This window comes from Salvelinus sp. IW2-2015, linkage group LG16 (assembly GCF_002910315.2).
Source record: "Salvelinus sp. IW2-2015 linkage group LG16, ASM291031v2, whole genome shotgun sequence".
Classification (NCBI taxonomy): Eukaryota; Metazoa; Chordata; class Actinopteri; order Salmoniformes; family Salmonidae; genus Salvelinus; species Salvelinus sp. IW2-2015.
Genome location: NC_036856.1, coordinates 32,617,000 through 32,628,671, shown reverse-complemented (window position 1 = coordinate 32,628,671; position 11,672 = coordinate 32,617,000). Strand labels below are relative to the sequence as shown.

General features: G+C 44.8%; 1 protein-coding gene across 1 annotated transcript in view; it reads left to right on the top strand.

Annotated features, from left to right (window-relative positions):
- The first annotated feature begins 1,204 nt into the window (after window positions 1-1,204).
- Window positions 1,205-11,672, top strand: part of LOC111975433 (interferon regulatory factor 4-like) — a 24,312-nt gene continuing 13,844 nt past the window's right edge. The window contains exons 1-8 of the mRNA XM_070447671.1: window positions 1,205-1,241; window positions 1,508-1,724; window positions 2,008-2,194; window positions 2,772-2,869; window positions 3,541-3,685; window positions 4,340-4,438; window positions 4,564-4,944; window positions 5,842-5,954. Coding sequence (XP_070303772.1) covers window positions 1,524-1,724; window positions 2,008-2,194; window positions 2,772-2,869; window positions 3,541-3,685; window positions 4,340-4,438; window positions 4,564-4,944; window positions 5,842-5,954 — 1,224 coding nt within the window. The 5' untranslated portion in view covers window positions 1,205-1,241; window positions 1,508-1,523. The remainder of the gene's footprint in view (window positions 1,242-1,507; window positions 1,725-2,007; window positions 2,195-2,771; window positions 2,870-3,540; window positions 3,686-4,339; window positions 4,439-4,563; window positions 4,945-5,841; window positions 5,955-11,672) is intronic.

The following is an 11,672-nucleotide window of genomic DNA, read 5'->3' as shown; positions in this document are numbered from 1 at the left end:
TGACCCCATGTCTCCAGCCAGACACCTGTCACTCACGCAACGCCCAGCCAATCCTTGTGTCTCACTGCATAGATATGGGCTGGACTTGAGTTCCATATTCGCAGTCAACCAACTTTAAATCGACCAACTTTGATGGAGGCAAATGTGCAAAATTCCAAGTTGTCAAAAATATGATATGGGTCATATGTTTGCAAATGTGAATGCTGTCACAAGGGGATTTCTCAGTGGTCCCTGTGTGTGATTGGGGTCTTCTTTGACATGGGCTCCTTTCCCCCTAACTGTCACAGCAACATGGAAGAGCAATCCATCTGACAGCACAGCAAACATACTTTACTATAGGCTAAATGCAATCCACACCAAGACACAGGTACTCCTCTCATTTGATCATCTCCTTCACCCCTCTCCATACACATGCTCCTCTTTCTGTGAGTGTTGTGTGGGTTTGTGTGTGTGCTTTGCGTGTAATACTTATATGAAACTCCGCACTGCATCTTTATAGACCAACAGAATTTTGATTGTATGTATATTCAAGATTAGTCAAGAAAAAATATTCTGACATATTATTAAAAAAGAAACAAAACGTGTCTACTGTTTTCAAGTGGTATATGACTTTGCAAGCTCAGCTGCATTTCAATTTGTTCTCCACAGGAAGGCAATGTTCTTTATCACAATCATAATTAGCCTATGACTTTAGTAATTACAATGATTATACCTAGGCTACTAGGCTACTTTTTTCCAATATGCCTTAGATGAAAAATTAGGCACCCAGTATGTTTCTTACATCTTCAGGCTTATTTGAGATCAAGTTTTCCCAATCCTTGAGGCTGTATCAATTGCACTTCTTGGACAGGGAATTAGGCCAAACGATTTGTATCATGAACATAAAATTTCACTGGCAGGATGTATGCTTGATTTGTATCATGAACATAAAATATCACTGGCAGGATGTATGCTTCTATTTAGCCCATTACATGGGTTTATATAACTTCAAAGAATTGTTTTGCTCTCTACTACGGTGAATAGATTGTCCCACTTTCCAGGATTGCGGGTGTCCCGTGAGGGTTTCCCCCTGCTGTTTACGGGAGGCTTGCGCAGATAAGGTTCACAGAACTTAGCAGGTGCACATCGCTCTACTCGCCCCGCCCACTCCACAACTATGATTTAAGTTAAGTTGTCACGCTGCATTATGATCTTTCGAGACTGATTGATTTCAAAACTCAAAGGGGTTTCGAGTTTCAGAGGTAAGTCATGGACACTTGCTCTGCTCCCTCTAAAACATATAGGCTACCTGCAGCAAAAGATAAATTCACATCCAATTAAACGTTTTCAAAAGTGAATGTAGCCTATTCTTTAATTATTTTAATAAAATGTACATAATTGATCTGCAAGTTTACGCAAGCAATTTGGCATAAAAAAATGGAATCATAATATTTTTTGCAGACATTTGTAATAAAATGTATGTGTGCTGGATCATTTATAGACTAAATATCTGAATCCTTGTCTACAGCGTCTCTTGGCTAGAGATGAATCCGGATTCGGACTACGGCATGTCTACAGTGAGCTGTGGAAACGGGAAGCTCCGCTCGTGGCTGATCGAGCAGGTTGACACCGGGAACTACGCGGGCCTCGTGTGGGAGAACGACGACAAGAGCATCTTCAGGATACCGTGGAAGCACGCAGGCAAGCAGGACTACAACCGGGACGAGGATGCCGCTCTCTTCAAGGTACTGTATGATACGGGGCCTCAACGGAATGTCTCTCAACTGTTGCATTTACGCACTGCATTTGTTAGAGATGTGTATTATACACTTGACCAAAATATTGGACATTTAGTTGTGTTGGTTGCAAACAGAACTATTAGACTAAAGATGAGTTCATTTCGTGCGCTTTGGGTAGGTTGAAGTGCCAAATCCCAGAAGCACAGGACTTGTTTTCAACTCATGCACAACTGCACCGGTGATTCGTTACCCATATCTCACGGCTCGGTTTTGTGTGACATTCCTGCAGGCTTGGGCGCTGTTTAAGGGCAAGTTTCGTGAGGGCATCGACAAACCGGACCCGCCAACGTGGAAGACGCGCCTGCGGTGCGCACTCAACAAAAGTAACGACTTCGAAGAACTCGTGGAAAAGAGTCAACTGGACATCTCAGACCCCTACAAAGTCTACCGGATCATACCCGAGGGCGTCAAGAGACGTCAGTATAATTATATTCTATCAATTCTAGAAAATTGTATCAATTCTACCCGGTATTCTATCAATTTAAGTGGCATTCCAATACATGCAAAAAAAATCAACTTCTTGTTTTTATCATATACTGTACACCACCATCAGTAGGAAACAGAGTTGTCCCACACTCACCCGATGGGTTTTTTGTAGGGGGGGGTTTTGATAGGGTTTTGATAGGGGGGTAGGGTTTTGACAGGGTTTGATGGGGGGGGTAGGTTTTTGATGGTTTAATAGGGGGTAGGGTTTTGAAGTGTTGATGGGGGGGGGGGGGGGTAGGGTTTTGATAGGGTTTGATGGGGGGGGGGGGGGTTTTGATAGGGTTTATAGGGGCCAGTGAGTTCTGTACAAATACACATCAGTATGCTGGACAATCAAGCTGCCAAACCACAAGACACTGTGAATTAGTTACAGCCAACTGTAGGATAAAGTCCTGATTATGCTTGTGCATGTGTAATAATGAACGTATTATTCTCTTATGAACTTTGAGAGTGCAATGAATGTGTGTGTGTCTGTGTGTTGTTTCAATTATTCCTCCTGTGTAACAGATTTCTTGCTATCAGGATCCAAACAGGAGGATGGTGGCAGCCCGCAGACTCCCCCGAGCTATCCCATGCACCCCTCCTACCCCGCCCTACAGACTCAGGTAACTATTACAAGGAAGGCTGTGCGTGTGTGTGTGTGCGTGTGTGTGTGCAGTGTTGGGGAAGATATTCAGAAATATATTTAACCAATTACTTCACACTGGAAGAAGTTAAGCTACACTAAAGCGCCCCTTAAGAAACATATAGTTTAACTAAAGTTACTGTGAAAAAGTAGTTCACTACATCAAAACTACTTTAAATGTCAAATGGCATAGAATACAGATTGCAAGACAGATCACTCTGGAGACAGATGTTAACAGAATGTGTAATTTAGCCTATTTAACACAGACTGTGTTTAAAGTGAGAATTAGTCATGTCTGATGCCCAAAAATAAAGGAAATTCTCTGCTTCACCCATCTTTTCTTTTTGCAAAAAAAGTAGTGTGTAGTTCCAGTAGTTAGCTACATGGCAAAAAAAGTTGTGTGTAGTTCCAGTATTTAGCTACATGGCAAAAGAAGTAACTACCTACTAAAAACACTATCTAGATTTGAATATAGTTCTACCACCAAGCTACTGCAAAATGTAGTTAAATTACTAGTTGAACTACATGTAGTTCACTACTCCCAACACTGCGTGCATGTGTGAGAGAGAGACAGCTGCACAAATCTCTGTCTCTATGTGTGCAGATGTGATGGTTTGACTGAGGGGTATCTCCCTGTCTCTATGTGTGTAGATGTCTGGGTACATGTCCAATGCAGAGCGAGGCTGGATGAGGGACTATCTTCCAGAGCAGACCTCGCTCCCTGAGCTGCCCTATGGCCAGTGTTCCTACCCCTCACGCAGCCTACCCTGGGCCCAGGGCCCCAGCATGGACAACGGTAGGCCCAATACCACAGCATCCATGTTTGTTTGTATGAGAGAATGTAATTTAGGGTGTGTAGATGTGTAGTCAGAATCACCTTTATTCACCAAATACATTTGCATGTACAGGAATTTGACTTGGTGAAATGGTGCAGCCACAATAAACAGGATATACAGACAACATACTGTATGTAGAAGCAGAGTTTACACAAATCCATGTGGTATGTACACAATGTAGACTGTAAGCTAAGAACTACAAGCTACACTATAAACACTAAGTTACATTATAAATTATGTATGTAGAGATGTATAAATAAAGAAATAAAAAATGTACAGGATGATGTGCGGTTGGGGAAATATGTAAATGAAAGAGTCGGGTGCATATGAGTGTGTGCAGAGTGTAAAGAGCAATTTGCCATTCTAGGATGATAGACTATGTACTATGAATTAGAAAATGTATCGTGGACCAGGTGGCCCAGTTGGTGAGGGTCAACCAGCTATTCAGGCGATGGGAGTTATGTTCACATGGGCCTACATACCAACTTGACATTGCTCAAATAACTTGCTTTTCATGTGATTGTCGATTCGACCCATGATATTTGTGTGTATGCTGTTCTGTTGTGTGTTGGAATAAGTGCCTTTATTCAGGTACTGTCTCTCTGTGTTTGCAGGGTACCAGATTACAGGGTCCTTCTACACCTACCCTACTGATGGCCAGCCCTCCCCCTTCACACTGGACACCAGCATGAGATCAGCTGAGGCACTCTCAGGTACAATATACAGTGTACACACACACTTATTTACTTCACGTATGACTTGCCAATAACACATTTTGTTCCACGTAATTGGTATTATATTGTGTTAGCTCTGACCATTACTCCCTCCTCCACCCCAGATATGCGGTTACATGTGTCAGTGTTCTACCGGGACTCCTTGTGGAGGGAGATGACCACCTCCAGTCCTGAAGGCTGTCGCATCACTCCCTGCTCCCCAGACGACAAGCTCTATTCCCCCACTGGAGGTCCAGACCTGGTGCCCCTACCCCTGGACAGCCTGCCAGCCCTGGGGAGGGGGGAGGAGTGCCCCCCCAGCCCCCCTGGTGGTACCCTGGAGAGGGGCGTGCTGCTATGGATGGCCCCAGATGGCCTCTACGCTCGGCGGCTGTGCCAGGAGAGAGTGTTCTGGGAGGGAGGGTTATCGCCCTACGGAGATAAACCCAACAAGCTGGAGAGAGAACACACCTGTAAACTACTGCACACACAGGACTACTTTGCAGGTGAGTTAACGTACACTGCAGGCAGGCAGGCGGGCATGCACCCACACACGTGTCTCATTCACTGGCAAACCAAACCACTCTCTGTTGTCATGCTGTTTCCTGGTCATGAACAGGAAGCAGATACGTCCTAATTTCCTTGAAATATGATGAGATTGCCTCCATAATCCCCAACACACACTTTTAAGAATGACACATGACACACAGTAGTGACCTCATCCCCGCCCACCTACCACAGATGTGTTCAGCCTGATTGGTCTAATTTGCATATAGAACCAGGAGTTTCCATCCAGTCACACAACCTCTAAAGTCACCACCACACCAGCTCATAAGAATTCCCTTTGACCAAAATGTATTAACCCTTTATAGGGGGTTAAGCCTTTATAGGGGGTCTAGATTGAATCCTCTTTCTCCCTCCCTGCAATCTGTCCTCTCTACCTAACCATCTCTACCTCACCTCTCTCCCTGTTTGTCTCAGAGCTGCGGGGCTATGCCCACCACGTCTCTCCTCTGTACCTAATCTAACCATTTCCACCTCACCTCCCTCCCTCAGAGCTGCGGGGCTATGCCCACCATGTCTCTTCTCTGTACCTAATATAACCATCTCCACCTCACCTCCCTCCCTCCCTGTTTGTCTCAGAGCCACGGGGCTATGCTCACCATGTCTCTCCTCTGTACCTAATCTAACCATCTCCACCTCACCTCCCTCCCTCCCTCCCTGTTTGTGTCAGAGCTGCAGGGCTATGCAATCCATGCCTTTCCTATGTAACTAACCTAACCATCTCCACCTCACCTCCCTGTTTGTGTCAGAGCTGCAGGGCTATGCTCACCATGTCTCTCCTATGTACCTAACCTAACCATCTAGACCCTATTAACCACGTATTTCTCTCTGTCTACCAGAGCTGCAGGGCTATGCCCTCCACGGCCGGCCCCCTCCACGTCTCCAGGTGCTGCTGAGTTTTGGAGACGAGTGTCTGGACCCGCAGAGACAGAGGAGGACCCTCACTGTACAGGTACAGTATATAACTATCACCTAATATCAATATGACCTCTACTACCTGTATTCAACCACTCTCTCTACTTTACCCAAACCCCATCCCCTAATCCTGGCCCTCTCTCCACCCCCTAACCTCTCTCCATTCTACTCAAATCAAACTGTATTTGTCACATGCTTCGTAAACAATAGGTGTAGACCAGTGGTGTAAAGTACATACGTAAAAATACTTTAAAGTACTTCTTAAGTCGTTTTTTGGGGGTCTGTACTTTACTTTTTATATTTTTGACAACTTTCACTTTTACTTCACTACATTCCTAAAGAAAATAATGTACTTTTTACAGCATACATTTTCCCTGACACCCAAAAGCACTCGTTACATGATGAATGCTTAGCAGGACAGGAAAATGGTCCAATTGACGCACTTATCAAGATAACACGTGGTCATCCCTACTGACTCTGACTCACTAAACACAAATGCATCATTAGTAAATGATGTCTGAGTGTTGGGGTGTGCCCCTGGCTATCTGTAAATGATGTCTGAGTGTTGGAGTGTGCCCCTGGCTATCTGTAAATGATGTCTGAGTGTTGGAGTGTGCCCCTGGCTATCTGTAGATGGAAAAAAAGTAAATGGTGTCGTCTGGTTTGCTTAATATAAGGAATTTTTAATTATTTATACTTTTACTTTTATTTTTGATCCTTAAGTATATTATTGCAATTACATTTTACTTTTGATAGTTAAGTATATTTAAAACCAAAAACACAGTAGTATTTTACACTTTTACTTCAGTCATTTTCTATTAAGGTATCTTTTATTCAAGTATGACAATTGAGTACTTTTTCCACCACTGTTTTTGCTACAGTTCACACACACTCTCACACTCTCTAGGGTCAAAACGTTATAAAAATCTTAAAGTCCTTTAACAACGAGCTTGTGTGGACCAGACAGGTACCAGCGCGATATCATGTGTGGATCTGTTATTGCAGGGGAGATGTGTGGATCTGTTATTGCAGGGAAGCTGTGTGGATCTGTTATTGCAGGGAAGATGTGTGGATCTGTTAGGGTTATGGGGGGGGGGGGGGGGGGGTTGATAGGGTTTATAGGGGCCAGTGAGTTCTGTACAAATACACATCAGTATGCTGGACAATCAAGCTGCCAAACCACAGACACTGTGAATTAGTTACAGCCAACTGTAGGAAAAGTCCTGATTATGCTTGTGCATGTGTAATAATGAACGTATTATTCTCTTATGAACTTTGAAGAGTGCAATGAATGTGGTGTGTGTCTGTGTGTTGTTTTTCAATTATTCCTCCTGTGTAACAAGATTTCTTGCTATCAGGATCCAAACAGGAGGATGGTGGCAGCCCGCAGACTTCCCCGAGCCTATCCCATGCACCCCTCCTACCCCGCCCTACAGACTCAGGTAACTATTACAAGAAGGCTGTGCGTTGGTGTGTGTGCGTGTGTGTGTGCAGTGTTGGGGAAGATATTCAGAAATATATTTAACCATTACTTCACACTGGAAGAAGTAAGCTACACTAAAGCGCCCCTTAAGAAACATATAGTTTAACTAAAGTTACTGTGAAAAAGTAGTTCACTACATCAAAACTACTTTTAAATGTCAAATGGCATAGAATAAACAGATGCAGACAGATCACTCTGGAGACAGATGTTAACAGAATGTGTATTTAGCCTATTTAACACAGACTGTGTTAAAGTGGAGAATTAGTCATGTCTGATGCCCAAAAATAAAGGAAATTCTCTGCTTCACCCATCTTTTCTTTTTGCACAAAAAAGTAGTGTGTAGTTCCAGTAGTTGCTACATTGGCAAAAAAAGTTGTGGTGTAGTTCCCAGTATTAAGCTACATGGCAAAAGAAGTAACTACCTACTAAAAACACTATCTTAGATTTGAATATAGTTCTACCACCAAGCTACTGCAAAATGTAGTTAAATTACTAGTTGAACTACATGTAGTTCACTACTCCCAACACTGCGTGCATGTGTGAGAGAGAGACAGCTGCACAAATCTCTGTCTCTATGTGTGCAGAGTTGATGGTTTGACTGAGGGGTATCTCCCTGTCTCTATGTGTGTAGATGTCTGGGTACATGTCCAATGCAGAGCGAGGCTGGATGAGGGACTATCTTCCAGAGCAGACCTCGCTCCCTGAGCTGCCCTATGGCCAGTGTTGCCTACCCCTCACGCAGGCCTACCCTGGGCCCAGGGCCCCAGCATGGACAACGGGTAGGCCCAATACCACAGCATCCATGTTTGTTTGTATGAGAGAATGTAATTTAGGGTGTGTAGATGTGTAGTCAGAAATCACCTTTATTCACCAAATACATTTGCATGTACAGGAATTTGACTTGGTGAAATGGTGCAGCCACAATAAACAGGATATTACAGACAACATACTGTATTGTAGAAGCAGAGGTTACACAAATCCATGTGGTATGTACACAATGTAGACTGTAAGCTAAGAACTAACAAGCTTACACTATAAACACTAAGTTACATTATAAATTTATGATGTAGAGATGTATAAATAAAGAAATAAAAATGTTACAGGATGATGTGCGGTTGGAAATATGTAAATGAAAGAGTCGGGTGCATATGAGTGTGTGCAGAGTGTAAAGAGCAAATTTGCCATTCTAGGATGATAGACTATGTACTATGAATTAGAAAATGTATCGTGGACCAGGTGGCCCAGTTGGTGAGGGTCAACCAGCTATTCAGGCGATGGGAGTTATGTTCACATGGGCCTACATACCAACTTGAACATTGCTCAAATAACTTGCTTTTCATTTAGGATTGTCGATTCGACCCATGATATTTGTGTGTATATGCTTTTCTGTTGTGTGTTGGAATAAGTGCCTTTATTCAGGTACTGTCTCTCTGTGTTTGCAGGGTACCAAGATTAACAGGGTCCTTCTACACCTACCCTACTGATGGCCAGCCCTCCCCCTTCACACTGGACACCAGCATGAGATCAGCTGAGGCACTCTCAGGTACAATATACAGTGTAACACACACACTTATTTACTTCACGTATGACTTGCCAATAACACATTTTGTTCCACGTAATTGGTATTATATTGTGTTAGCTCTGACCATTACTCCCTCCTCCCACCCAGATATGCGTTTACATGTGTCAGTGTTCTACCGGGAACTTCCTTGTGGAGGGAGATGACCACCTCCAGTCCTGAAGGCTGTCCGCATCCACTCCCTGCTCCCAGACGACAAGCTCATTCCCCACTGGAGGTCCAGACCTGGTGCCCCTACCCCTGGACAGCCTGCCAGCCCTGGGAGGGGGGAGGAGTGCCCCCCCAGCCCCCCTGGTGGTACCCTGGAGAGGGGCGTGCTGCTATGGATGGCCCCAGATGGCCTCTACGCTCGGCGGCTGTTGCCAGGAGAGAGTGTTCTGGGAGGGAGGGTTATCGCCCTACGGAGATAAACCCAACAAGCTGGAGAGAGAACACACCTGTAAACTACTGCACACACAGGACTACTTTGCAGGTGAGTTAACGTACACTGCAGGCAGGCAGGCGGGCATGCACCCACACACGTGTCTCATTCACTGGCAAACCAAACCACTCTCTGTTGTTCATGCTGTTCCCTGGTCATGAACAGGAAGCAGATACGTCCTAATTTCCTTGAAATATGATGAGATTGCCTCCATAATCCCCAACACACACTTTTAAGAATGACACATGACACACAGTAGTGACCTCATCCCCGCCCACCTACCACAGATGTGTTCAGCCTGATTGGTCTAATTTTGCATATAGAACCAGGAGTTTCCATCCAGTCACACAACCTCTAAAGTCACCACCACACCAGCTCATAAGAATTCCTTTGACCAAAATGTATTAACCCTTTATAGGGGGTTAAGCCTTTATAGGGGGTCTAGATTGAATCCTCTTTCTCCCTCCCTGCAATCTGTCCTCTCTACCTAACCATCTCTACCTCACCTCTCTCCCTGTTTGTCTCAGAGCTGCGGGGCTATGCCCACCACGTCTCTCCTCTGTACCTAATCTAACCATTTCCACCTCACCTCCCTCCCTCAGAGCTGCGGGGCTATGCCCACCATGTCTCTTCTCGTACCTAATATAACCATCTCCACCTCACCTCCCTCCCTCCCTGTTTGTCTCAGAGCCACGGGGCTATGCTCACCATGTCTCTCCTCTGTACCTAATCTAACCATCTCCACCTCACCTCCCTCCCTCCCTCCCTGTTTGTGTCAGAGCTGCAGGGCTATGCATCCATGCCTTCCTATGTAACTAACCTAACCCATCTCCACCTCACCTCCCTGTTTTGTGTCAGAGCTGCAGGGCTATGCTCACCATCTCTCCTATGTACCTAACCTAACCATCTAGACCCTATTAACCACGTATTTCTCTCTGTCTACCAGAGCTGCAGGGCTATGCCCTCCACGGCCGGCCCCCTCCCACGTCTCCAGGTGCTGCTGAGTTTTGGAGACGAGTGTCTGGACCCGCAGAGACAGAGGAGGACCCTCACTGTAACAGGTACAGTATATAACTATCACCTAATATCAATATGACCTCTACTACCTGTATTCAACCACTCTCTCTACTTTACCCAAACCCCATCCCCTAATCCTGGCCCTCTCTCCACCCCCTAACCTCTCTCCATTCTACTCAAATCAAACTGTATTTGTCACATGCTTCGTAACAATAGGTGTAGACCAGTGGTGTAAAGTACATACGTAAAAATACTTTAAAGTACTTCTTAAGTCGTTTTTTGGGGGTCTGTACTTTACTTTTTATATTTTGACAACTTTCACTTTTACTTCACTACATTCCTAAAGAAAATAATGTACTTTTTACAGCATACATTTTCCCTGACACCCAAAAAGCACTCGTTACATGAAGATGCTTAGCAGGACAGGAAAATGGTCCAATTGACGCACTTATCAAGATAACACGTGGTCATCCCTACTGACTCTGACTCACTAAACACAAAATGCATCATTAGTAAATGATGTCTGAGTGTTGGGGTGTGCCCCTGGCTATCTGTAAATGATGTCTGAGTGTTGGAGTGTGCCCCTGGCTATCTGTAAATGATGTCTGAGTGTTGGAGTGTGCCCCTGGCTATCTGTAAATGATGTCTGAGTGTTGGAGTGTCCCCTGGCTATCTGTAATGATGTCTGAGTGTTGGAGTGTCCCCTGGCTATCTGTAATAGATGTCTGAGTGTTGGAGTGTTCCCCTGGCTATCTGTAAATGATGTCTGAGTGTTGGAGTGTCCCTGGCTATCTGTAATGATGTCTGAGTGTTGGAGTGTGCCCCTGGCTATCTGTAAATGATGTCTGAGTGTTGGAGTGTGCCCCTGGCTATCTGTAAATGATGTCTGAGTGTTGGAGTGTGCCCCTGGCTATCTGTAAATGATGTCTGAGTGTTGGAGTGTGCCCCTGGCTATCTGTAAATGATGTCTGAGTGTTGGAGTGTGCCCCTGGCTATCTGTAAATGATGTCTGAGTGTTGGAGTGTGCCCCTGGCTATCTGTAAATGATGTCTGAGTGTTGGAGTGTTCCCCTGGCTATCTGTAAATGATGTCTGAGTGTTGGAGTGTGCCCCTGGCTATCTGTAAATGATGTCTGAGTGTTGGAGTGTGCCCTGGCTATCTGTAAATGATGTCTGAGTGTTGGAGTGTTGCCCCTGGCTATCTGTAAATGATGTCTGAGTGTTGGAGTGTGCCCCTGGCTATCTGTAAATGATGC